General features: G+C 36.2%; 2 protein-coding genes across 8 annotated transcripts in view; both read left to right on the top strand.

Annotated features, from left to right (window-relative positions):
* The window catches only part of LOC135087863 (protein muscleblind), a 152,543-nt gene extending 148,638 nt beyond the window's left edge, over positions 1–3,905 (top strand). For 5 of the 7 annotated variants that reach the window (XM_063982699.1, XM_063982697.1, XM_063982700.1 and 2 more), the window contains one exon: positions 817–3,905. In XM_063982699.1, coding sequence (XP_063838769.1) covers positions 817–947 — 131 coding nt within the window. In that variant the 3' untranslated portion in view covers positions 948–3,905. The remainder of the gene's footprint in view (positions 1–816) is intronic. The other 2 variants (XR_010260923.1, XR_010260924.1) reach the window with 1 other exon arrangement.
* A 3,176-nt stretch (positions 3,906–7,081) lies between these two features.
* On the top strand, positions 7,082–26,849 carry LOC135087861 (golgin subfamily A member 1). Its single transcript, XM_063982694.1, has 12 exons — positions 7,082–7,297; positions 7,381–7,510; positions 7,980–8,030; positions 9,051–9,204; positions 9,647–9,804; positions 10,248–10,410; positions 10,924–11,075; positions 16,590–16,813; positions 17,544–17,700; positions 18,044–18,199; positions 18,456–18,568; positions 19,160–26,849. The coding sequence occupies exons 2-12, from the start codon at positions 7,394–7,396 to the stop codon at positions 19,332–19,334; spliced, it is 1,620 nt and encodes a 539-aa protein (XP_063838764.1). The 5' UTR covers positions 7,082–7,297; positions 7,381–7,393; the 3' UTR covers positions 19,335–26,849.
* The last annotated feature ends 467 nt before the right edge of the window (positions 26,850–27,316 follow it).

Below are 27,316 nucleotides of genomic sequence, written 5' to 3'. Positions count from 1 at the left end.
ATTTTGTAACTTGCTAACGAACCGTGTAGAATTCATGAAAAGTTCTCAACTTAACTGAGCATGTAAATAAATTGACATAATTGAAACAGTTTATAATCATATTGTGTGACTTGTCTAATGATAATACTGAATATCTCTATAAAGTCCATCCTTTTCCATCCTAGTTGTTTTGCATGACCTAAATGTACATTCGAATAGCACAAATTTCAGGTCAACGAGTATTTAGTGTGATACAACTTAGTATAGATATTAGTTTTTATTATATTTTCTTCCAAGATGTTTAATCAAGTAGTCAATACGTTACCAAGTAGAAAAGTAAACATTTATTATATTTTAGTCTTATAAAGTAGTTAGATATGTTTAGCAACCTGTTTAGAAATGTTTATATAGAAACTATTATAATCATGTTTATGCCATTTAGATCAGTATTAAAAAGCTAGCCTTAGATTATTAACTTTATCAAGATTATTTTTATCACTAGTAAAATCTTAGCCATCAGTTTAGAAACCAGCCCAATATGGCTGTCCAAACTTGAAGTAGCTGTTTGATGCTTTGGGAACATAATCCCATTAGCAGTTTTTTCCATTTCACATTTCATTTAATCAGGAAACGATATTGTAAAAGATAAAATTATTTTAAAATCTACTTAACATTTCTTTTTGAGTAATCTCTAACTTAAATAAACATGGCTGCTTGTTACTACTGACTAATCACTTGTCCCAAACTGCCCCTTCATTTTTGTCTCAAACTGAAAATCTTATTAATTGGCGAGACACAATGGCGTGTGTACTAATGCCATCTTTTGGCGGGTTCCAGGGTGCGGGCTACAGGTGGTGGGGTGCCGCGTGGTGGTTTGCCGCGACGCCGCCGCGGGCACTTGCCGCCGCGCCGCCTGCCGATACTACCACATCCCGGTCCAGTTGCCGCCAGCTCTGCGCCCCCCCTAACCTGTCCCCGCCCCCCACGCCCTCACCCCCTCACCCCACCACTCACACACCTGACTCGCCTAAGAATAAGTAGTAAGCATAGAAGTGGAACTCGCGACTCACTCATGTCACGGTCGCTGGTACTTAGCCCGCTTCACTCGAGGTTTGGGCTCTCAACGCCTCTCGTCTCTCTTTGTCTCGTTGGTTGCTTACCAAAGTTATTACTTATTTTACTAGCTTGTTCAAGTAATGCGATTAAACACTCATATACCTTCATCAAGCACGTACATTTAAACGTTTAAAATACACCACGTCATTTAAATACTACAATACTGATTAGAAACCCACTGAAAAAGCAAAGCTTCAATCAGGTTGGTATCTTACCAACCAGTAACACGCGTGGTCGACAGCGGGCTTTTACGAGCTGATGGGGGAAGAAGTCGTTTGTATGTCGACATTTGAGACACACGCAAGAGTTTCTCTTCTATTCTTATTGGTTATTCTTGATCTCACATACTCACTAGTCCTCCCCCACCCCACCCCTCGACAGGTCCTTCGACGCCCGCGCCCTTATCCATATCGATCGCGCCACACTCGGGAAAGGCAGGTTCGGCAGATCACGCCGCTCCCCGGCGGAGGTGGTGATATCTTAGTAAATATCGGTTAGTGTTAGCGGCGGGGGCTCCCCGCTCCCGCCCGGAGTTCGTTAGTCTTCGGGAAGAGTGTGTACATAAGTAGCGGGATATGATTCTCATATGGCACGGTCATGCGAATGTGATATGAATAGATTTCGAGACGCCGGAGCCGTTTGACTAATTTATCGAGATCGTACCGAGATCGTCGAATAGTAGTTAGTGAGGTTTCAAATGTTTTATTACTATTGTATATTATTTTTTTTAAGATACGATATGAGTTCCTGTAAAGATCGGTGCGTCCGCCGCAAGGCGCAGCACGGAAACTTTGTTGTATATAAGCGATATGATATTGCGGGTGGTGCCCCGCTCACGGCCGACGGCTATGGCCGGTGTCAAAAGTTGCATCACCCCACTCCTAACGTGAGCATTTTTGTGAGAATTATGTTACTTTTTTATGTACGTTACGAAATATGTTTTTCTAGATGACAAGTCTTACACTAGTTTAGATTAAGCGAATCAGTAATGAAACACCAATAGAGTAGCCGCTTCTCTCCTTCGGCACGGAACTTTTGACGCCGGGGCTGGCCGGCGGGCGCCCGCGCGTCCGCGGCGCTAGCGTCGCCCGTTCACACTTAGCATAGATCACGACACTCGTAGAGTGATAGAGGACAGAAATTCCAAATACAATGAACGTTATCGGACAATATTAAAACGAAGAAGGCATACTTCCAAGCTATTTACCTAAATTCTAGGATAGAACGTCGGCTTTTATTCCAGATAGATTTTGCTAGATACTCATTCTTTTACTGATGTTTCCCGTCTATCGAAGCACAAAATATTACCGACGATCGAGTCCGATTACCTCTCGGTTAGTTCAGCATGAAGAAATAGCTACCTGTATTGTTTTCAACACAAACAGTATTAACGTTTTGATCAAATTTATCTCGTCGTATGTATGTAGAGGTGATATGCGGATAGAGAGGAGAGGCGGGAGCGCGCGCGTCGCTGGGGCCGCATAGCGTGCGAGCGCGAGCGCTCGGGCGTGCAAGCTCGGCTCGCGAGCGCCAGTCGCCACGAGCGAGCGAGCGCCGAGTCCCGAGCGCGTCGCCACGAGCGTCACGCCGCAGCGGCGCGCGCGCCCCGAGGGCATGGAAGCCTAAAGCCTAATATTATTCCTAGTCCATATCCTTTTTGTTGATCAGTCATGCAATTAATGTTAGAGTAAATATTAATAATTTGATTTATTCCTCCCATTTAGTGGATATTTTGATAATGATATATTAATAATGAAATATTTAAGATACATAATACATATTTGATTCTAAATCCTGATAAAGTGACACTACGTTAGTAATTTAGTCGGAGGGATACTTGTGCCGTGATTATATTTTTAGGTATATATTATGAAATAATTCCTAGCGTCGGAATTAAAGAAGTGATTAATGTGTAAGCGTGTTATATTTATTGTCGTAACGTAAGTGGAATGCCATATCGATAAAAGGTGAATATCGGAAGCGGAGTCAAACTCGGTAGGAGCTCGTTGCGTTTGTTTATGTTGGTTGTTATATCGGTCCGTGCTAGTGGCTAAGTGAACTTCACTTTTATCAATACGGCACTATGACTCTTATAATATAAGTTGTCATTTATTTTTTGTTGAAATTTATCGTTTCATGAAATTATTTGTTGCCTATAATTTTTATAATCAAAATTTTATGATCTGACGCATTTATTGTAAGACAATCGATTACTTTTATAATTAATTAGTGTGATAATAATAATTATGGTATCAAATTGCCGATATAAAAGATTGAACATCGAAAGTATCCTTCCTGTTTAGAAGGGACTCTTCTGGCCCGCGGTTTCTAGTGGATTTTATATTTTTCTTTTTGTTGTATTTTTAATGTTGCGTGTGTCTTACACATAATATATTTCATTTTTGTGATATTTTTAACTATAAAGTACTGTTATTATAAATCCAAATGGAATAATGATGACCTAATTAAATATTCAAGAATTTATTTGTAAATCACAAAAAAAATGTAAAACTGTAAATATATTGACAAAAAAATGAACTGCAACAATAATTGATTATTATATCTCTCATCAAATACACTGTAAGTTGTTTGTGTACCTAATGGTACATTATGTAGTAAGTACCGACAGGCTACTGTAAAGGTAAACCGGTCCAGTGAACAAAGTATTGATAATATTGTGAACATTTTTTTATTCACGAACAATCACAGAAAGTACATGACATTGTAATATTATTTATGAAATTACTATGTGATGTGATCTTCGGATCAATTTTGAGTACAGTATAGATAATAAACAACTGAATATGTGATCTCTAAGTTTTATTTTACCATCTAATAAATTCCTACCTATTCCTATAATATTTAAGAAAAAACCATGAACAAATCCTACATATCAATGTGATAATTGAAAACTTGAATGTTGAATACACAAACAATATTTTTAGTAATTAATACAGATACAGACAGATAAGAGTGCTACAGGACAGTTTAGCATTTAAATGATACCATACACTTTTACAGGCAGAGTCAACACTACATCAGATTACATACTTTTGTTTATTGCAAACTAGCTGACCCGGCGAACAGGCAATAAATAAGCAAATCTTTCCTTATTTGCTCACCGTTTAGACCTACCCTGGACTACGACAAACATTTTAACACCAAAATCAGCTCATTCGGCCCAGCCGTTCTCGAGTTTAAATCAGACTAACGAACATCAATTCATTTTTATTTATATAGATAGATAGATAACACCTACATTCTAACCAAAATTTTATGATATCGGATTATAGCCTGACCAGGAACATAAAAACCCTGACATAGAGGCGCGTCAATTGCATTTGATAGTGCAACACTGAGTACAGTCGTACCTGTGTTAAATTAATAGGCTAACTTTATGTATCAGGATTCAGGATTACGGGCTAATTTGATATTTTCATAAATTAACGAAAAAATATAATTATAGGTAACCTGGTTTAAATAAATTAAATGAAACCATCAATCAAGCTAGTAGGATTTATTTTATTATTCATCAATAATCAAATTCAGAACTTGAATATTCAACTGCAATGTCTGCTCATGAACGCTTCAAACTCGGTACTTCTTTCCCAATTCCATAAAATTCAACACTTAGAAAGTGACAATTTTTTTTAAAATAGGTAGTTGAAACAAACCACAGCTAATTTTTATAGTGGACTGTACTATACGATAAACATGTCAGTCAATTTGACAACCTTTGTCGGATACATTATTCAATGAAAATATTGTCCGAACCCTTAGTATTTCTCTTCGACAAATACTTTAACACATTGTGAACCACTTTTCTTTCACGACTATAAAAAGATTTTAGCAATTTAATTCACAAAATCAATTGCGCACATTTAAAATAAAGTTTGTTTACACTTTGACAGCAATAGACTGACATGCAAGGTGACATGTCAATGAAGTTTTCAGTTACTGTTGCCATTAAAAGAAATTAGTACCATTAGTTTTCCGCAATATGGCGAGGGTTTTTATGTTCCTGGTCGGGCTATAATTACACTGGCTATACAGGGTGGAAACGTTGAGTGATCTCACTCGATTATTTCTAAACTATACAAGATATCGAAAAACTGGTTACTGATCCTGAAAGTGCTTCACGAGCTCTTTCAAACGGCATCAGTAGTAGTTTACAGAATTAACTGGATCTATCCAAAAATTCAATGTTTTCAGCCTCCATACTAAATGTATGCCAGCCACACAATATTAGAAATGCTAAATGTTTTTAAAAAGTAATGAACATTTAAAATGAACTCTTAATGCATTTTTATTTAAAATTATTCGTGGAAAACATTGGTTTCAGGCTTTATTTGCTAAAATATTATCAAGACATAAGTGCCATGACTGTGGCAGTACTAAATGTATTATACATTGAATTTTCGACTAGCTCCAGTTTATTTTGTAACTTATTATTGGTACCGTTGGATAGAGCTCGTGAAGCTCTTTCAGGATTAATAACCAGTTTGTGGATATCTTGTATATTTTTTTATATTATGTGGTTTTACTAAATGTATGGAAGCTGGAAACATTGAATTTTCGGATAGATATAGTTTATTTTGTAACTTATTATTGGTACCGTTGGATAGAGCTCGTAAAGCACTTTCAGAATCAGTCACCAGTTTTTGGATATCTCGTATAGTTTACAAATAATCAAGTGAGATCACTTATCGTTTCCACCCTGTATAAAGAAATTAACTGGCAGCTAAGCTGGCAGCTAAAAGAGGCTATTAGGGTTTTCTTAAGAAATCTGGAGTGCGCATTTAAATGCGCTCACCAGTTAGCGCCACTGGCGAGTGACAGGACCTTTCGTCAATGCTTGCAATAGCATTTACCGCTTCAGTGCTTACCATGGCGCCTGTGATGGCGCCACTGACTTAACCGCACACAAGCAAGCGAAAGGACCTTATTCGCCAGTGTCGCCAACAGGAGAGCGCCAATCTCTAGCACCCCCCTGTCCTGCTCTCATAAACACCTAAGGGCTTATAAAGCCTAAGGGTGTGTTTTTTAGGGATGGACCACATAAAAAATACGGACCATAGCTGCTATCACAGATATCTGTGGCTGCTATTGTCACCCATCTACTTCAAGTCTAGCTAGACCTAACGATATAAAAAATCGGGAAGTCTGCATAGTGTTCACAGAAGTTCACAGAACTATCGTATAAGAAAACACATTGGCCTTGATTCGATTAGAATAGCATACAGTAGCTAGCTATACCTACAAAAGTCCCCCTCAAGGAAATGGCTGGTGACCTTGGAAGACGTACGCGAGACACTCCATTTAGTAAGGTAGTTTTGATACACCACAAAAAGTAGGTCAGCTCCTAACAATGATTGAGGAAGTTCGAAGTACAAGAAAATAATTCAAAAGAAGTTATTCACAACGAACATGACCTTGGGTCACATTGTTGGAGACCCTTCTTCGTTAAATACAGGATAACTTTTTAAACTTTTCTCTATAATAACTAGTTAGAAGGCTGAGGTAGAAGGTACACTAAAGCTAATGTGATAGGCAAAGGAGGTGTACTCCTCACCGAGAATGGCGCCACTGCTTTAAAGAGAGAAGGTCCTGCCCTGCCCACAAATTCTGCTCTTTTGCCTAAAGATCCTGCCACTCGCCAGTGGCGCCAGCTAATGTAGTGCATGCAAACAGTACAAAGTCCTCATTGCAGCAGTTGGAGAAATATTCAGAGAATAACATTAGAATAGTATTTTAGAGAGAAATAAATGTTATTCTCATGAAGCATTGAACGCATAGTAGGTAGGTAGTACAACAAATAACACTTGAAGATCGTAAAACAATCATCAAGCAAGATTGCATGAATTGCCACAAAGAAAAATAAAAAATATAATAGCTGTATGGCTGTATGCCTTCGCCTTTTCTTATATTTTAAAACAGTATAAATTGTCAATGTCATTGTCAACGTCAATTTTCATTCACGTCAATCCAATCAAGTCAATTTCTCCGTTTTTTGGTGTGTGCGACGATGAATTTATAGTTTCTTCTATTATTTGAGGGGTTTCAGAATTGAGATTAGCATCGTTATTAACCGTATAATGCAGTGATGTGTGTTTTCATAAGGATATAAAGATGTTAGGCGTTGATCGACGTTTATAGTGGTTGTATTAATTGGTATTGAACTTGCTTTTACCAGCTCGAAATTGTGAGTTTATCGAACGTTATCTCGGTCATTTGCATTTAGCGAGTTGTTCTTGTTCTTGCGACACTTCTTTTTGTTGGTTACAGTTAAGTAAGCACGATGTTTGCGAGCTTGAAGAGTAAAATAAAGGAGGAGACAGGCAGTGACCTCAGCAAGCTGACTAGCAGTTGGCGCACAGGTGCTTTTCTAGGCCGTATATCTCTCAGAGACGATTCAGTGAGTATTGCGAGGGTGGCAGGACTTTTTTCAATATTCTGAAAGATTTAACAACTGTATTAACATACCAGTATGTACCTTTAACAAACAGAAGTACCTACTCTAGCATTGTGGTATATTTCCTTGAATTAGTATAAATAAACAATACTGCTGCAATAAAGAATATTTTGCCTGTAATGAATAGACAAAAACTCATAAGAATGAGAATGAACAAACAAAGAAGAAAATAGACAAAATATTTAATTGATAAATAAATTCTCTAATAATATACATACCATTAACTACCTACATTAGAAATTGGAATCATATTCTTTGTACTTATCCTCATTTGCTATCAAAAAATATTTATTTGTATTCAATATCAAACTATTAAATGCTGGCTGCTCTCCAGCGATAACATTGTAATGTAAACAAGTTAATGTGGGAGTTAGAATAAACTGTAGATTACACAATCAAATTGTTATTTCAGTCAACAGCAAGTCCTTCAAGTTCAGGAGGACCTGGAGATTCTACATCGGATGTGAGTATAACATTTTTGAGCATTAGAATATTTTGTTATCGTCTGCATGATTTTATTTGTGTTTTTTATGACACTGTTTGTTTTGCTATCTGCGGGCGGAAAAAGATGAAACTGATTTTAATAGCATAGAATACAAGTTTTACTCTATCATTTGATAAATGTTTTATGTAGGTACTTACTTGAATACTCATGAAAGTTTTTATATTGCGCAAGTGTTAGTGTTGCTCAATAAAAATAATCCAGTGCAAACAATACTAAATAAACTTAAATGAAATCGGTTAATTAAAAAAACAGCTTTGCTACCTGGTTATCAATTAATGTTATTAATTACTGAGCCACAGTCATGTTAATGATTAAGTTAATTAAGTTTTTATAATTTATATAAATTCTTGTGTTATGTATTTGACTCATTATTAGCATTGGCACAGTTTTCTTGTCTACTGATTTTGTGAAATTTTATTAAAAACCTACAGTAGTAACGGCAAATCAGTGTTACATACATACATCCTTAAGAGCATTCGAGCGTTGACTTCTGACTTCAATGTTCATAAACTCGCAATAAGTATAATTAGCCATAAAAATTAAGAACTGTGTTAGATTTATTAAAATCTTCATGGGACATTAGTCCCATGAATTAAAAACCTCTTTACATTTGTGTGCATTGCATGTCCACAATTGCTGTTTTCAACATTGTTTATCCTGAATGCTGATTATTTGCTTGATGAATTTTGTGAAATATCTTTAGCTGTTACAAAAGCTGTTTGTTTTTGTTATTTAACTATACTTAAGGTTTCATATCAAACTTTTACTCCTAATATGTCAGATCAATAGATTAAGGGAGTTACCCCATTACAATGCACTATACTTTGTCTTGTTAGTTAAAGGGTTAATGACATTACAGACTAATTAATTATACTGCATCAATGTTGATAAAACTAAAGGTTTCATTATGGAAATTTTATGCCTATCTATTAGTGTCACTTGAAATATTAATGTATTAATGTGTTTTTTCTCTATCAGTCAATATCCCCACAACTGGAGTCATACCTTACGGAGAGAACGGGTGGGCAAGTGGATCAAACAGCTCTACACCTTGAAGCGAAGCTAAGAGAGAGAGACGCTTACTGGGAACAGAAAATAGAGGAGCTGAAACTATCTCTTTCATCAGCACAGGGTAAGAAAATCTTGCTTTAATATTTAAAGGTCAATAACCGTTAAATATTATTTCCTCAACAAATAAAGAAAAAGTAACGCACACATTATAATTGCATGCCTTTCTGCAATTAAAAAAATGCAATTATTTCAACAAACAAATTCAAGGTCTTGAGCTCACTTTTACTATTTTATCATGAAGTAAATGTTTCTGAAGATGGATGTTGTCTTCAACACAGAAAAGACTGATTCGAAAAAAAAAATACAATATGTAATTTAGTGCTTACACTACATTACACTTATTTCGGCCTCGTAAATTTAGGTCTGTCACAGAAAGATTTTCCCGCGTTTTAAAAGTCTGTGAAAAAATCCTATGTTTTTACCTGGGTCTTAATTTTTTAAAGTATCTCTATTTGCGTCGTTGTACTGCACTGTTACATCATTTAGAAATATTCTTCGTTCAGGCGAAGAAGCAGCGGCGGCGCAAGCGGTGGCTCGCGCGGCGCAAGCGGAGGCAGCTAAGGCGACGACTGCGCGAGACTCCGCCGAGAGGCAGCTGGCCGAGCTGAGGGAGCGACTGGCCGCCGTCGAGCGGGCACAGGACAGGCTCGACACTGTTACTGTGAGTGATCTAGAAAATTATAATTAAAGAATGCTGCTTAATAGGCAAGTAAAACGATGACGAGTTCAAATAAACAACTGTATGGGACCCCAACAATGTTTTTCACATATGATGAGTTCACACGCGAGCTGCATTAATTTTGACCTGACCACCGCCCGCAGAACGCATCCAATGTAGTAAATCCTTCAATGAATTCACTGTAAAAACTCCAAATTTTGTATATTTTTTTTTAATTTATATTGTGCAACATGGCGCCGACCAAGCGTGTGATTGGCCAATAGACAAAGTTCAAAGCCGTAAGTTAAGCGGCAGTTTGGCACGTTATCTTCCAGTGATCCGAACTGGTTTTCAAGGAAATGTTGCATATTTTCGAAGTGCTTTTTCCCTGATGTGTGTGCGTGTTGCTTTACCGTATCCACCATGCTGATGATTTTTGTCATCAGGAGGAATTAGAGCAAGCTCGTCGGGAATGGGCCCGCGAGCGGGGTTCTCTAACCGCGGCACTAGGCGAAGCAGATGCAAGGGCCCGGGATTTGGCGGGTGAATTGGCGTTAGTCCGGGCCGCATTGCCACCCGAGAACCCGCATCATCACATGCACGACGATGGTGAGTTGTTTCTATCCCTCTGAACATAGCAACATTGGTTTTAGACGGACTATCACAACATAGTTTCAGACTTTTCAAAATCCCATACAATCAGGTATGATTGGACCGACGTAAAAATTCGTAGACAGGATCTGATATGACTAGGATCGAAACGTCATAGAGTTAGCGAGGATTTGAGGATTTTTTGAATTAGGTTGTATTCAAGCAGCCAATACCCTGACCAAATTACTACTACTAGAGTTAGGAGGACGTTTTGAGTCATTGTTATAAAGACATCTTTGCTGTACTTCTGTTATTATCGGTCTAACGCTTAACTCGGGTGAGTCATTGGAACGGCACAGGAAGGTGTTTTTGTGACGTCAAACGACATCAAAATTTCAGATGTGCTTCTGATTTATATGCTCTGTCACGTCATAAATGTCAATGTCACCCCTCCCGTCCCGCTTCCATACCTCAGGCACTGACTGAGCGCTAGACCTATAGTTTAAATTAATTAAATTATTTTTTGTATAGACAAACGCGAAGTGACTCCGTCTGGATGCGAAGACTACGACCGCGTTTGTCGCGAGCGAGCGGTGCTGACGAGACAGCTGCAAGAGGCTAAGATGGCGCTCGCCGACGTCAAGACTTCCTGGAGCGGACAGATCGCGTCGCTCGAGACACAGGTGAGGTGTACATTAGAATAAAAATAAATATTTTTTGTTAGTTGCTCGAGCGTCATTTTAGCAGTAGATTATTAAGTACTTAGTTGAATCCGTAGTTGTAATAATGCTACCTCTCGTTCCAACACACCGATCCTGTCGATAGAATAACGTTTGGCCTAGCTAGTTTAGGTGTATCTCTGGAATAGTCAGGAAATATATGAACTAAATTAAAAGACAAAATGTAGACTGTCATTTACTTAAAAGATTGCATCATTTCATTAAGTAAATTATGTTTAAAGTTATTTTCTTGTTTCTCATTTATGTCAAAAAACTTGCAGTTAAAATCTTATTCCTACTGATTGTTGTTATTATGTCGCCAACACTTAAATTAATACTTTGGTTGGTACATTCAGATAGTGAGTCCAAACTCTATGAACCTATTAAGCACAAGTAGGGCGCTATTATTTTAATGTCGCAACTGTACCATTGTTTGTTGTAGCAAATGACGCACTAAAACACATTATGGAGTTAGCGTAAACATGAATATTTTTATTTTCGCGTTCAAGTTAGGTCGGCCAAGGGCAAGTGGCTCTATACGGCTTCGGTGTTACGGTGTTAACTATTATCTTCGCTAGTACCTTATCGACGTGTCAGTAATATTGAATTTCCAATGAATATGACGTTTTTCGACTTAACTCGAATATAAAGAACGGATGTGACTATCGAATTGTGTCGCATATCTGTATTTACAATATTTATTCACCTTTTGTTTAGGTCATTAGTGACAAGGTGTTATCTATCTCACTTAAAACAGTAAAATTGTGTCTTGTATAGGTATACTTATACATCTTTTCTTGGATCAATAATTTATATCAATGTTGTGCTAACACAAATAGGTATGAATATGAAGTGCACGAATGCAAAAAAGTTACACTACACTACTATTTATTATACATGTGATACAATGTGAGTAAAGGATAATATGTTTATTCATATTTTAACTGTACAATGCATGGTGCATGAAACAACGGCATGGGATTTTAATGCAATACAAAATACTGTACTGTACATAATGTATTACCTATATCAACACACTAATGATTCAATTAATGAATAACATTTACACACTTCATAACACTCAACAGCACACTAAATATTATAATAAGTTTTTATCAAAATTCTATGATCGCCGCCGCGCCGCCTACATAAGTACGCCTTGTGTAATTTAAATATAGCTATGTTAAATGGAAATTTGTTAATAATGTAAAAACTAAAATATACTTTACTAAAGTTAATTTTACTGGTTAAAATCGTCTGAAACACGTATATAAATAAACCAAATTGCTTTTTGTTTTATGTTACCCGGTCGCTTATATTGCATACCGCCATTGTCATGTAAAGTTGTGACGTAGGTGGCGCGACTATCGCGCCAGGCGGGGGAAGAAGGCGCGGAGAGGCGGAGAGTGGAAATGGAGAAGAAAGAGATGCAAGATAAACTAGTCAACATGGCCGCTGAAATCGAAAAGACTAAACAGAATTTGATCAATAGTGAAGCTAAGGTAAAATACTGTTCCTTATTTTTTTCTGTCGTATTTGTATCTCTGTGGTAATATTAAATTCACTGATTAATATGACTAATATCTCGGCTTCGTTATCTCTTCCGAAAGACGCTTTTTAATTTGTTGTCTATTCACTATAAATTTAAAGTCTGTTATTATTTGCATGTGATTCATTTTACCTACATCTCACGCATTTCAGAATATAAACAATGATTTATCGTTCTACTAACTTGGAATGCAATTCAAACTTAGTACCTACATACATGCAGCAAGTTGCAATTTATTACACTTCCTTTGAAGACTTTTCATCGTTTTGACTATTTTGGAAGATTGGTGAATTTATTCTTAGCTTGTGTTTACAATATCGGCGTGGATTCAAACCGGTAATTGCGAGAACTCAGTCCTAATAACTAAAATTTTCTTTTGTTAATTTACTGTATTTTTTATAACGATAGGCGATAAGATAAGATCGTCTAGGAATAATTGTTATCCTATCCCTCCTATGTTTTTTTTATATTTTTTTATAAGTAAGTAATTCTCCTATGTTTGTCTTATCTTATTCTACCGCTTAAATTCATAATGGGCCATAATTGCCCATTTCAGTCATGTAGCACTCTTGTGAAACAACTAAAGAGTATCACTATAGTCTTCTATCGCCGCGAATTTTTACTAAAAATCATAGTACATATCTATGTTTGTGCTTGAATCTCTTCGCCAATCTTCCAAACTAAGCCAACTATACCAGCGGTCTCACCCGTCGGCCCCGGCAGGTGGTGCGTTTGAACGGCGAGGTTCACTCCCTGGCTTTGGAGGTGAAGGCGCTTCGGTCCGCCGCGGGACACGCCGGCGTGAGTGCCAGCCTCTACAGCATATAGCCTAGCCTGCGGTAGTATAGGGTTGCTGGCGCGGAGATTATGGACTTTAATGACGTTGAAATACGGTTGAAAGTCCTGTAGAAGTCACTGTGTTGATAATGTTCAAATTACAGATCAAAGCTGGACGCTCACACAGGTGAACTGACGACAAAAACTGATCGTGTGAAATCTTCAGTTAAAATTTATTGTACACGGTCAGTTTTTGGATGTTTAACTGACCGTGAATGTCTAGCTTAAAATAAGGTTGAGATTATTTATAGAACCATCTATTTCTAAGTTAGGTTTTAAGATTATCCTTATAAATTGAGGATTCTATAAAGTGAATGATTTTGTTTTCTTCCATAATGTTAATCGAAAATGCACTAAACGAAAAGTCTATAATTTCTGTTGCATACATTAAAATAATTGAAAATGTATGAAGCCTGGCAACCCTGCACGCCTATGCTATTTTGTGATGCACTAGAATAAAAATAGTTTAATAGTTAGTAGGTAGTCTAGAATGGACGCTAAAGTTGAGAAGCAAATATGGCTTGTCTTTTTTATTTTATTCTATTAGCTCTCCTTTATTTTTATCTTGTTTTTAGAATAAATTGGCAACTATTGCTTTATTTGAGGCGTTGCTTGCTTATTTGTTTCTCAAATCGAAGCAAACAATAAAATACAACCCGATCAAGCTAACTGCGCATCTCGCTGGAATGCGACTTTCTCTCCTACTTACCCGCGTTCGCCCCGTCCGCGTCCGTATCAGAGCGACAATGTGACGTCACGGCTGCCAGGTGCGCAGTTAATTAGATCGGTTTGTTCCTTTATTTGTTGGAATTAGATTAAACTTTAAATTATATAAAATCGAATTAGAAAATATTTTTTTATTTATATTGATTATTATTACTTAGAGATTTGGATGCAATAATTGCTTACTTTGTTTTAGTTTATTGTACTGACTCAGTGAGTCAATTCCTTTGTGCAATAGATGGTTGTATGCAGTTAAGCCGAATGTACACGACTTTCTGATTATTTTATTATTTAATGTATTACTTGTTGTACTAGTTGGTGGTTTAACATGCGGCTTAACATTTGTATTGTGGAATGGAATATTTTTGTATACAAATATGGATAGTTTTGTCTTATTTAGTCTTTGTTGTTTAGAATGTATAGTTTAAATTAGACTTTTGTTTGTTTAATATTTTAAGTTGTAGAAATATTTTTATACTTTTCTGGTTGAAGATCTAAATTTCAACAAATGATTTTAATATACATTAGCACTTTATAAGACTTCTTGCCTCAGTTACTTAAAATATCACGGCACATAGCTTATAGACTGTCAATGTGTATTTAAAAAGATGATGGCAGCAGGTTTGGTTGGGCAGACAATGTATATCAGACTTTAGAGTGTGTGCACTGAGCTTTATATTGCAATGGGATCTATTTTGATTAAACTACTTGACGGTGTCGATGTGTGCACGCTTGTATGACTGTACATCAGTAGACATGCACATTCGAAATTGGATCTTATTTGTAGACTTACAAGAGTCAAAAGTGTGTGTCTACTGCGTACTTATGTTATCGCGGTAGGGTGTGCGAAGATTAAATTGATACTGAACGTCACGTGACGCCAATTCTCGGACGAAAATAATAAAGATATCGCAGTCAGTGGCATGATGACACAGGTGTGAGTGTGCCTCTGTTGACACCTTAATTGACGCGACTTTGTGATTATAAAGTAACAATTTTACATTCCGAGTGAGTAATTTTACTTATTTTACAGATATAGTGTGTTTTAATGATGTAAGTGCTAAGTACAAGTAACGATAACGTTCTGAAATGTTTGGCTGATTTATTTTATTATTGTTTTTTATTATACAACGCGCAGTTTTTGCGAAATAAAATTATTTTAAGATCAATGTTTTTTTATGATTATATTCCCTGTGTGAGCATGCTGGTGCTTATTCTATTAATAGCTTGTTTCGTTATCATGACGCATCTTTGGCATGTTGTAAGTGAATATATCAGGCGAGTTTTGTTCTTTTCAACCGACTTCAAAAAAAGGAGGAGGTTCTCAATTCGACCCGTATGTTTTTTTTTCGTGAAGTGAAATTGTTGTTCAATCGTGCGGTGAAGTTATCAATGTAATGCCTATTAAAATTTATTGGTTTATAAATACAATTGTTTTGCTTGATATATTCAAATGTGACTAACTTCTCTATTGGCACACATTTTTGGTGGAAATGTAAATTTTCTCAGTTCTCAGTTATATGTATGTAGTAGAATTTATTATTACTATTTTATTAAGGTAAGTGCTTTCTTGATTTTCTCCAAACTATTGTACTTCAATTTCTAAATTATGCATGCATGAACCCAGGTCTTGTGCTTTGCATGGATGTAGACAAATTGACATAATGATTAGGCAACTTACCTAGTTTACATATTGGTGTAATTAAGCAAATGGACGACATTAATATACCTAACTCATTGGCTAAAAATACATTCAAACTAAAAATACTAAAACTGGTTTCTTAATGATAGGAATTTATTGTGATGTCGGTAGTACAATTTCTTCTTTTGTGTAGGCAACAACTGCTAGGTAAGTTCCTTTTTGAATTCGAACTACTTTCAAGTGAAAAGATATCTGCATAGTAACAAAATATCTACTCTGAGTATTTTAAGATTTTACAATCGTATAAAGATTTGAGAAGTTCGCGAGCTGATTATTTATAATTGATATTTAAAGATGAAAGATAATTATTGATATAACGACCATAATATTGCATAATTTACATAGATAACCAACATTCTTAAATTTTGTGTCGATCAGCCACGTGCCATGTAAAAATGAAAGGCGCTCTGCATGTTGACCTCGATTCTTTTGTTATTTTACTTCAGATTTAATTCGCTCTCCGATCGGAAAAGTAATGTAAAACATTATTAAACTGTAAAATAATTTAAAACAAGTGAAGTTACATTAGAAGTATCAAGTTAGAAAATATTAAAACAAGTGAACGTATTCTAAAATTACAGACAATTGCACATCAAGCCAAACATTGTGTCATTTATGTAGTTCTAAGTTAGTTCACTGTACCAAGTTAGATGTGGCGTGATTCCAGGAAAAGACGATGGAACTAGAGAGCCGGATAGAAGCGCTGACCGCGGAGAATTTGGAGCTGTCATCGGCTTTGGAGAACGAGCGGACTCTGGTGAAGATCCTGCGTGAGAAGGTGGAGAAAGCTCACCGGAGGAACGATGAGCATCAGGCCGAAGCGTGCCGGCTCAGCGCCATGATAGCTGATATGCAGCACGACTGCGACCGCATGCAGAAGAACTACGATAAGTGAGTGAATTTTGAATATTTTGTAACATGATTTTAGTAATTAGTGATGGTCATACTTTTCTGGTCAAGTGTCTTATCAGGGGGTATTTTTTTCATTAGGTACGGTCAGAATAATTTTGTTGTGACTAATACAGGGTTGAAACGATAAATTGTTTACTGATAAATTGTTTACTGATCCTAAAAGTGCTTCAGGAGCTCTTTCAAACGGTACCAATAATATAAACTTGATGTATCCGCAAAATTCTTTGTTTCCTTACTGCATACTTACGAACTCTGCAGCAGCAAAACGATTGTCTCTAAGCTAATATTTGCAGATCTGATAGTTTGGTCAAATATTATGAAGTTTACATTCTAAAGTAGGTATAACACAATTCATGAAACACCAATGTTCACAATGTTCTCTTCTAGAATGTTTTATCGTGCAGTTTTAGTTTTTTTATTTTTTAACGTATTTAGGCATAAGAAAAAGTCGAAAAGCTTTTTTGCGATTTTTATAGCCTATCTTTCCTTAACGAAAACTTGTTTGCTTCTTGCGAAAATAACATGTCTTAGTCTGTGACAGAACAACTGACCTTTGTGTTTCCATAGATATGTGAGTGCACACGGTAAATAAAATTTCTATATAAATCAATTAGAATGCGCGATATAGGATATTTACTAATACTTTTTTTTCTAACACCGTCGTCTTATAAAATTGCAAAATATTCAGTTATGACAACCTGCTTTTCAGAGAGAAACGCGAGAAAGACGAGGCGTTACTACGGAACGCGCACATGTCGCAGAGCATAGAAATGAGCCAGTGCAACGTGCGCTACCAGGAGACTGAGATCACCGACCTCAAGGCAAAAGTCGCAGAGCTCGAGACGCTCATAGCACAGCATAAAGAGGTACGTTATTTTAATTTTTTTCCAGGTTGTCCATTCTATCATCTATGCCAATGGATTCCTTCGTTCGTTTCAGTCCCTCATTTCTGAGTCGAACACGCAAGGAATATCCGAGCTAGGGGAGAGGGATTTGAAAATATTTTTACTGATTCTACTCTTTCGTCAGTTAATCAGTAATGATTAAAATTTTAATACTGGTGATTTACTATGCCAAACATCTTTATACAATTTATATTATATTTAATATACGGAATATACCTTTTAGTATTTATTTTATGAAATTGTCTTTGTCATCATCGGCTATATGGGTGTCTATTGTCTAATATATCATTTTTCCTATTTACAGAATCAAGCAGCATGTATGTTAATAAAAGAAAACGAAGAATCGCGAAAGTCAGAGATAGAAGAATTGAAAAGAAGAATGAACGAAATGGCGGAGAGCGAAAGTACACTTAAAAAGACTATACAAGACTTAGAAACTGAAATCTGTGATAAAAATAAGGTAATATTTTTCAATTGTCTTCTTTAAAATTTCGTAATATTGCACAAATCATTTATTTTTCATTTATGAAAACTGCTATTTTTAAATAAATGTAGTGTTCACGAAAATTATATTGTTATCAAAATCCTTTCATTACAATGTACCCTTACCAAATTATCGTGATGTTGACGAACATTGTAACATTTCGTTCAAAGAAGTAAAAAAATAGTTAATAACTGAATGTTTTAATTCTAAACAATCCTGTATTATGTTCCAGAAAATAAAAACCCTAGACAATCGGATAGCAGACATGAAGAAGACACTGCAGCGCGAGCTACAGAGCAGCAAGTCAGATCTCACCACCGCCGAGGAGCAGGACATTAGTCGACGGTAAGTCTGATGAGATTTAATCAGATTTGTAGTCCTTTGAAAATTTTAATTAACTTTTCTCATACATTTTTGCTACATTACTCTACTGTGAGTGGGTGCTATTTTTATTTAGTCTTGTAACCTTGCGCGATGGTTTCAGTAATTATAGTGGTGGTCTGTGCTCTTGTTTCAAATGATCTTGCTCAGTTAATCACTTGTCAATAGTTATACTCGTAATGTGTCCTGTAGTACCGGCGCGGCAGTGATATCAAGTGATGTAACAGAGCTGTAACGTTATACATATCTGAAGTTGTGACAGTATAGGTACCTACCTACCTATTCCGAGATATGATAATAGGGATGTTTGCTGGCTAAAAAAAGCAAGTTTGAATTAGTCCGTCGGTTAATTTAACAAAAAATACTCGACACGTATTTTTAACTTTTTCAAAATAATGAAAATTTAAAGAGATAAAGCGTGCCAAAGTTCAAAGGAAGAGGCCCGTGACGTCATGCTTAATGACGGACTAAAAGTTTTTTTTTAGGAACTAGCCTTTTGCATTGTTTGAGGAATAATAAAATTCAATCATTAATGCTTCAAATTTCATTTTTCAGATACCTAAAACACGTGGTCCTCCGCTTCCTAACTGCGCGTGAGTTGGAGGCGCGGCAACTAACTCGAGCGCTGTCAGTTCTACTGCGTCTATCGGCGCACGAAGAAGCTTTATTACGCGCTGCGTTACCACCCCGCTCCGGTTTAGCTGCCTGGCTGCCCTCCAGAAACACCTGATGCGTTACTTCTAATTTGGACCCTAGGACCAGTGGGTAAAGACTAAAGCCCTACATTTACTCAGAACACCAGTTTTTTAGTGCCACGCCCCGAAATGCGCTTTAATAGACTATATCTTGGTTTGAAGCGTGCGCCGTCTTGTAAATCTCAAATCGTTATCGTTGAGACGACAAACGAATTCGTTGTAGCGAAAGTAAGTGATAGATAAAAGCCCTAACATTTACTTGTGATTTATGACACCAGTGTTTTAGTGCCACGCCTCGGAAGCGCTTTAATAGAATATAATTTTATTCGACGCGTATTGTAAATCTTGATCCGTGGTCCCTAAGATGGCGATTCGTTGACCATATTTCGAAGTTAGTGATAACAATAATAGTTTCCGATACAGGTTAAAATGTTGTTGAAGTAGTAACAAAAGCTTACTTAGTTTGTTACGGGTGCTTCTATAGATTTATTATTTGAGGTGGATAAGGAAGCAGGAATCCTTGGTGCAGTATATCCAGCGAATTCCATACTCACATTTTGAATTGTTGTGTGTTCGTTTCCTTTATCATCACTTATTGAATGCAGTTTAAATTAATTATAGATTTGTTAATGTCCATATTATGCTAATGATAGAAACCGTTGCAATCCAGTTACATTCTCCATATCTCAGCTGACCCACGCCGCCGGTTTTCGGCGAGTCGGCGGCTTAAGTATAAAGCGCTTTAAAGAACAATTTGTATGTAAGTTGTGTAAAGTAGAAAATACGACGAGTAATAGATAGTATTGAAATATTTGGCGAAAGACATTAGGTAACATGTTAAAGTGAGTGTTCCTGATATTAAGTGACATACAGTTTTTTAAAGTATTATTACAGAGTATTATATGGGCACCGTGTATTAAGTGATGCCACATCGTGTAACAAATTGCTAGAAATAACTATATTTGTAAGAAATTGGTTAAATTTTCACTGACTATGATTTAATTTCGTAGTTGTATCTATTTATGTATCATATTTTAATGTCCATAGTTTGTTTATTCACGTTCTCCCTTGCCCTTGCTGCCAGATTTTTTTGTGTACGTTACTCCAGCTGGAAAGTAGCTCCTAGAGTGATATGAGTAGAACGTATAATTAGTTCCCAACATGGTGTAAATGTGCGCCGAATTAGAGATTAGTGCGTGCTGTCGTTTTGGTACAAAACGAAAAAAACGATTCCTGCTGGAGTAACGTTGTTCTAGCAGGAAAATTCTAAACGAATGATCGGAAAGAGAAAAACTGTGTACGAGCAGATAGCTTATATTTGTTCTATTATGTGAGCTGAAAATGTGATTTGTGCGTCTTCAGGTTTTCGAGATATTGCATTTCCTGCCAGGGTAACGTTTTGCAGAATGCTCTATCTCAATAACCGTTATATGTGCGCCTATAGAATAAACACACACGAGTAGCTCTTGATTTGTGCGTATATGTGAAAGAAACATGTTTATGAAAATATTTATAAATATCAAGTAATCGAGCTTTCTTCAAAATCCGAAAAAATCGTGTAGCGCCTGAATAACAAAACGTACAAGCTCACTGAAAACTGTATTCGATCCTTCTTAAGACGTATTGTAACCATAGAAAGTTTCAAAAACGCGCATTCATGGGTCATTGAATAATATCACTAAAAGTAATTACGACGGAGCTATAACTTTGACGTCAAAATACAAGGAATCAGCTACACCAAGATGAGCGGATGTTAACCGTATAATTAGAGCGCTTATTGAACAAATATAAAATAAAATATTCAGCTTGGAATGTATCGCTTAAAAAAAGATATGCATAAAAATATCAAATTGTAAATACCGGCTGGTTATCCGACCAAATTCGAATGCATACAAAAAAGCGACGAATTCATACATATCGATGACCTTCCACATTGAGCGTATTAAACTTAAGCTGTTGTTAGTACAGTCGCGTTCAAATGTTTTAGGCAATTAATAAATATATAGTAATATTTTAGATCAGTCTTTCCCAAAGTGGGCGATAACGTCCCCTTGTGGACGCTGCAGGCTTAAAGGGAGGCGGTAAGAGACCCAGAAAAAAAAAATCGGGACGTTGTGTAGAAGCTTGGGAGGCGTCATCTACTAGGAGGACTCTTAGACACCGACTGAGCTCGACTCTTGACTACAAAAATGGGCAGTAGACTAAATAAGTTTGGGAACCGCTGTTTTAGATGGTTATGGGGCCTTACTAGGGGAAAGCGGCAATATTGGACCTCTTTTCTATTTTCTGTTACTTAAAGATATTTCGCACAGAAATTTGTCAAAATTCCACGTGGCCGCGAAGCCACGGTCGGATAGCTAGTTTTTTATAAAAGCTCAAGACGACCGTGTTTTACAATAAACATTCCTAATAAAATCACAACGGACATCGCGGCATCGGTATTTACCTCTTCGATACAGTCAGGAGACTTTTAGATTTCAAGAAAACTTAAGCGCTCCTGCTCGCGACGCCGCCACCGCGACGCCGCCACCGCGTCGCCGCCGCCCCGCCGCCGCACCGTCGCCGCGCTAATATTTCTATTAACTTTCCGATAAAAATGTGAATGGCGCTTACGATGTTTAGTTTCGAGCTCGTTGATAGACACCCTTATTTTCCTGTGTACCCTTGGCTGTTCCCTTGATGGTACAGTGGAAAATAAATTTTAACCGCTGTACCCTCGACCGTAAAGATGGGTTCATGGTTACACGAGTTAGAGTAGGCGCACACCGTTGATTTTTCGTCGGCCGATAGTTTAGTCGGGCTGTTGATCAGTATGGGCATGTATGGGAGTGCGCACACTACGCCGATTCGATTAGGCCGATTCATCATACAATTTGAAATCGGGCACAACTATCGGCCAACTAAAAATCAACGGTGTGCGCCTACTCTTATGGAAGACGAAGAATGACACGCTCGTTTTCATACTTTTCATTCTATTTAGGTATTTGACATGCGGTATCTATTATTGAAATCTATGTGCGGAAACGTCACGAAATCTGAATCTTCATTGACCGCCGAACCCCCTATAGTGAAAAATACAATTTGTGACCACATTGAAAAACCTTGCTACTGTGGAAATTGTTTTTTATTCTCTTAATTTTTCACAGATCATACATACCTACTGATAAACTCTATTTTTCTTTTTATGAATCTCTAATCAATTGTATCTTAAAAGTATTATACACTACTACTTTTTTATCACCGGAAAATTTTTAACAGGTTATGTAGAAATGTGTGAAAATTATAAAGTAAAAAAAAAAAATTAAATTTTTATAAAGTTAATTTTTTTATTAAATTTTCTTTAGTCCCTATTTTACGCGTCACAGCTGGGCCACTCCGCTGCTCGTTCATTCAGTAGAGTAGTCGTACGCGCTCGCACATTGATCTGTCTGTCTCGCTCACGCCTTGACCACGCTTCCAGTGTTATTATTACTAATTTAGACCATTATAATGCAACATTTCAAGTAATTTTGAGTTCTAATAAGTGTTTCATTACACTTACGTACTTCTTTACGTGGTATTCTGACTGTTAACACTAATTGTAAGTTAATAATACAATGAAATACCTACCTACTGTGAATACGTTACGAATACACACCAATGTGTCGTTACGAGGCTACTACGACTTTAAAAGAAATATGTAATTCAAAGATCTGCCAAAACAGCGGCTTTCAGTGTTATCATCACAGAATAATAATAATGTATTACTTAGCTACCTATCTTAGGCTATTTTTATTGCAACATTTCAAGTAGGTAATTAGAATTGTAATTGAACGCAGGGCAAAGGACGAAAACAGTAATTTAGCAATTACGTAATACGTCACGTTGTATTTCTGTGAGTTTTTAACACTAGTTAATAATAATACCTACTGTGTAACTCCAATTGAGATCGCGCGTCGTTCGTAGTTCGTGAATTTAAGATCCGCCATAACAGCTGAGTGGTGCGAACAGTTTTAGATGGTGGTTTTAGTAGGCGCTTAGGTAAAATAATAAAAATAATTCAACTTTCCCTTCATACTTACCCGGGCTTAGGATCGGCCTTAGGACCGGCAAAATTCAATGCTTTGATAAGCACCCTGCATCGTGCTGAAGTGTGGCTGTCCCGGTACAGTCGCAAAACTGCACTACACAATTTCTCCGGCCAAGAATAATAATGCACGTATCATTAACACGTATTCACGTGAGGTGAATTGGTAAGACAACGTAATAATTGCACGACACTATTGACTTGATTGATACAATGTTAACAAGACACTTCACGACCGATAAAGAGCTCGCGCGCGCGCAACTGACCGACCGCGGCCGGCGGCCGGAAGAGCGAGCCCGCCGCCCTCTCGCTCGTGGCTCGCGGGTGATAATGGCCGCACAACAAACGTACACCGCCGCCTTTAGGAAGCGTCGGGCCGGCAACGTCGCATCTCTCTCCATAGTAACGGGCGGCCTTGCGTTGAGCGTAAATAGTGCTAGCGACGCGTGTGTCCAAATATTACCAATTTTGGGATGAAATTTTGAGTAGCTTTATTTAACTTTTTTTTTGCATAAATAGGATCAGTATCAATAACTCATTACCCAGATTTTTTTTTCCGGTGATAAAAATGTAGTGGTGTATTATGACATAGAATGACAGATCAATATACATACCTACTTATAAATAAGTAAAGTAGTTTTATTACTTACATACATAGTATTCGTTATGCAAATATTTCAAAGAATGCGCCCAATTTACGCAAGACAATAGTAGTCAAAACTGTACAAAATTTTAGTTTTCTTACCACATTTACGGCTATTTCTCATCCTAAAGTGTAGGTAGGTATGCGTTATGAGCAAGATTTTTAAATCGGGGGACAAAACATCTATTAACTATAACTATATTCTGTCACCTATTATTGGTACTACATATTTGATAGAACTTACGAAGCACTTTCAGGATCAGTAACTAGTTTTTTGATATCTTGTATAGTTTAGAAATAACCGAGTGAGATCACTTATCGTTTCCACCCTGTATACCACGAACTGCGCGATTTGGGACATCTTTTTTATTACATTACTAGCTTTTGCACGCGGCTTCACAGGCGTGAAATTCAGTTTCACAGATCGTCGTAAATTATAGCCTATAATACTTACACATATTATTCTGGGTTATAAACAATAATACTCTAAAGTTTCATCAAAATCCGTTCAGCAGTTTTTGCGTGAAAGAGTAACAAACATCCAGACATCCATACAAACTTTCACATTTTTAATATTAGTAGGATCAATAAAATTGTCCAATAATTATATTATTATGTCAACCATACCAACTATATGTAGACTATATTAAATTCTTAAAAAAAATGTCATACATTAATTACATTTTAATTTTTTTACTGGTTATTTTCTACTTTAGTGTACTTCGGTACAACAAATTTCAACCGGTTCGTGTGTAAAGTTAAGAAGGTCGTCGATAACTATGAATCCGTCGCTTTTTTGTATGCATTCGAATTTGGTCGGATAACCAGCCGGTATTTACAATTTGATATTTTTATGCATATCTTTTTTTAAGCGATACATTCTATGTTGAATATTGTATTTTATATTTGTTCAATAAACGCTCTAATTATACGGTTAACATTCGCTCATCTTGGTGTAGCTGATTCCTTGTATTTTGACGTCAAAGTTATAGCTCCGTCGTAATTACTTTTAGTGATATTATTCAATGACCCATGAATGTGCGTTTTTGAAACTTTCTATGGTTATAATACGTCTTAAGAAGGATCGAATACAGTTTTCAGTGAGCTTGTACGTTTTGTTATTCAGGCGCTACACGATTTTTTCGGATTTTGAAGAAAGCTCGATTACTTGATATTTATAAATATTTTCATAAACATGTTTCTTTCACATATACGCACAAATCAAGAGCTACTCGTGTGTGTTTATTCTATAGGCGCACATATAACGGTTATTGAGATAGAGCATTCTGCAAAACGTTACCCTGGCAGGAAATGCAATATCTCGAAAACCTGAAGACGCACAAATCACATTTTCAGCTCACATAATAGAACAAATATAAGCTATCTGCTCGTACACAGTTTTTCTCTTTCCGATCATTCGTTTAGAATTTTCCTGCTAGAACAACGTTACTCCAGCAGGAATCGTTTTTTTCGTTTTGTACCAAAACGACAGCACGCACTAATCTCTAATTCGGCGCACATTTACACCATGTTGGGAACTAATTATACGTTCTACTCATATCACTCTAGGAGCTACTTTCCAGCTGGAGTAACGTACACGATTTTTTTATGTATTCCTCAATATTTATTTATTATGTAAAATTAACTTATCACACTAACCATCCATGGTATTTATACTGGCGGCAGCATATTACATCATGTATTGTGAAAAACAACTCAAAATCATGAACTAAATTAATTTGCGAATAATAAAGATAAGTAAAGTTGTTTAGTGAGCTTTAGGTATAGTTATAGATTTAAATCATTGTTATTGTAACCATAATTACCTATGTATTGGAAGATTTATGGAAGTTGCCTTAATAGTTGCTAGTCATTTTGGCGTGTGGTCGTTATAAATTTAGAATTTTTATTATTTTTCCTTTGTAATTAGTTTTTCTTAATAATCGTATAATTTCTTTGAAAAGTGAAAGTCTTACGTTTATTTATTTTTTGTTTAAATATGAAATTGTTGTTGTAACATGGAAGGATTTGATTTTTAATGCTTTTTCTGTTGTGAAGGATAGAGGTGAAAAAACACTGCCCTATGGTACTCCACTTAAGCTGCAAATATGCTACTGACTAAGAAATAAGTAGGTAACTAAGTACATATACATAATAATGTTGTAACTATTTCGACGATCTGTACATAGTCTTATTTATATAAATGACCCGTCGCATCTTCAAAATAATTATGCCTAAAGATAAAAAGACAGTTTATGTAATAATGCACTTGGGTCCTGAATGGAATGATAATACATGTTAATTTCGTTTAATGTTAATATATTATGAAACATATTCTAATCAATCAATTATTTTTGACCATGATTGGATGTTTTATATTAAATTGTATTATTTTATTTCATGTCGATCGGATGGAACTTTTTAAAATTTAGGATGAGCAACCTCTTTCATTTGTTCACTTCATTTAGGGCCAGTGTACATTGTTGGTTTGCGGTAATCAAGCAGTTGCAGCAATAATATTAATTCTAGAATATGTATGCAGCGCAGCACGGTTTGTAATATTTGTAGATAGTATTTGATAATGTTTACGCAGAGATCTGTCGATACTTGTATATGAATCTAGTCTTAGTATGTTCGATAAAATTAATATGCTTTACGATGAGAAAAGTTATGATATGAATTGTTTATTACGTTGATTTATTTTGTAAGCTGTAATAGAGTTTATTTATGTTTGTGTACATTCCCCTTAGATTATTATTTTAAAAGTTTCATTATGTAGTTGGATCACTTTATTTTTATTAAATGCTAATTTGACAAGAATAAATTTTATTTGGAACATAATTTTTATTTTATTTTAACCAAAATACCCAACCAAAAAATCGTTATCTTTGTATTTGAAATTGAAAACTACCAGGAGCGCATAATATACGAGGAGGTAGTTGTGCATTTTATTTGATAGAAATATTGTTCTAAAACGAGGAGTGCCTTTAGACTTAAAATAATTGTAAGTACCATACTACCAGGAGCGCATAATACACAAGGAGGTCGTTGCGCATTTACTTTGATAGAAACATCTTCAAAGTACCAGGAGCCCATAATATACAAGAAGGTAGTTGTGCATTTTATTTGATAGAAATATCGCTCCTAAACGAGGAGTACCTTCATATAAAATTTTGAAGTACCAGGCGCGCATAAATATCAAAAGTAGTTACTGTGAATTAAACATCAATTGACGTCACATTAGTAAAATCATTCAGATAAAGACAGCGTTATTTTACAAATCCGTTTGTGCAAAAGAACAAAGTAGG

The sequence above is a fragment of the Ostrinia nubilalis genome, chromosome 3, assembly GCF_963855985.1.
Source record: "Ostrinia nubilalis chromosome 3, ilOstNubi1.1, whole genome shotgun sequence".
Taxonomy (NCBI): Eukaryota; Metazoa; Arthropoda; class Insecta; order Lepidoptera; family Crambidae; genus Ostrinia; species Ostrinia nubilalis.
Note: the sequence above shows the minus strand (reverse complement) of the source record. Positions and strands in the feature narration are given on the sequence as shown.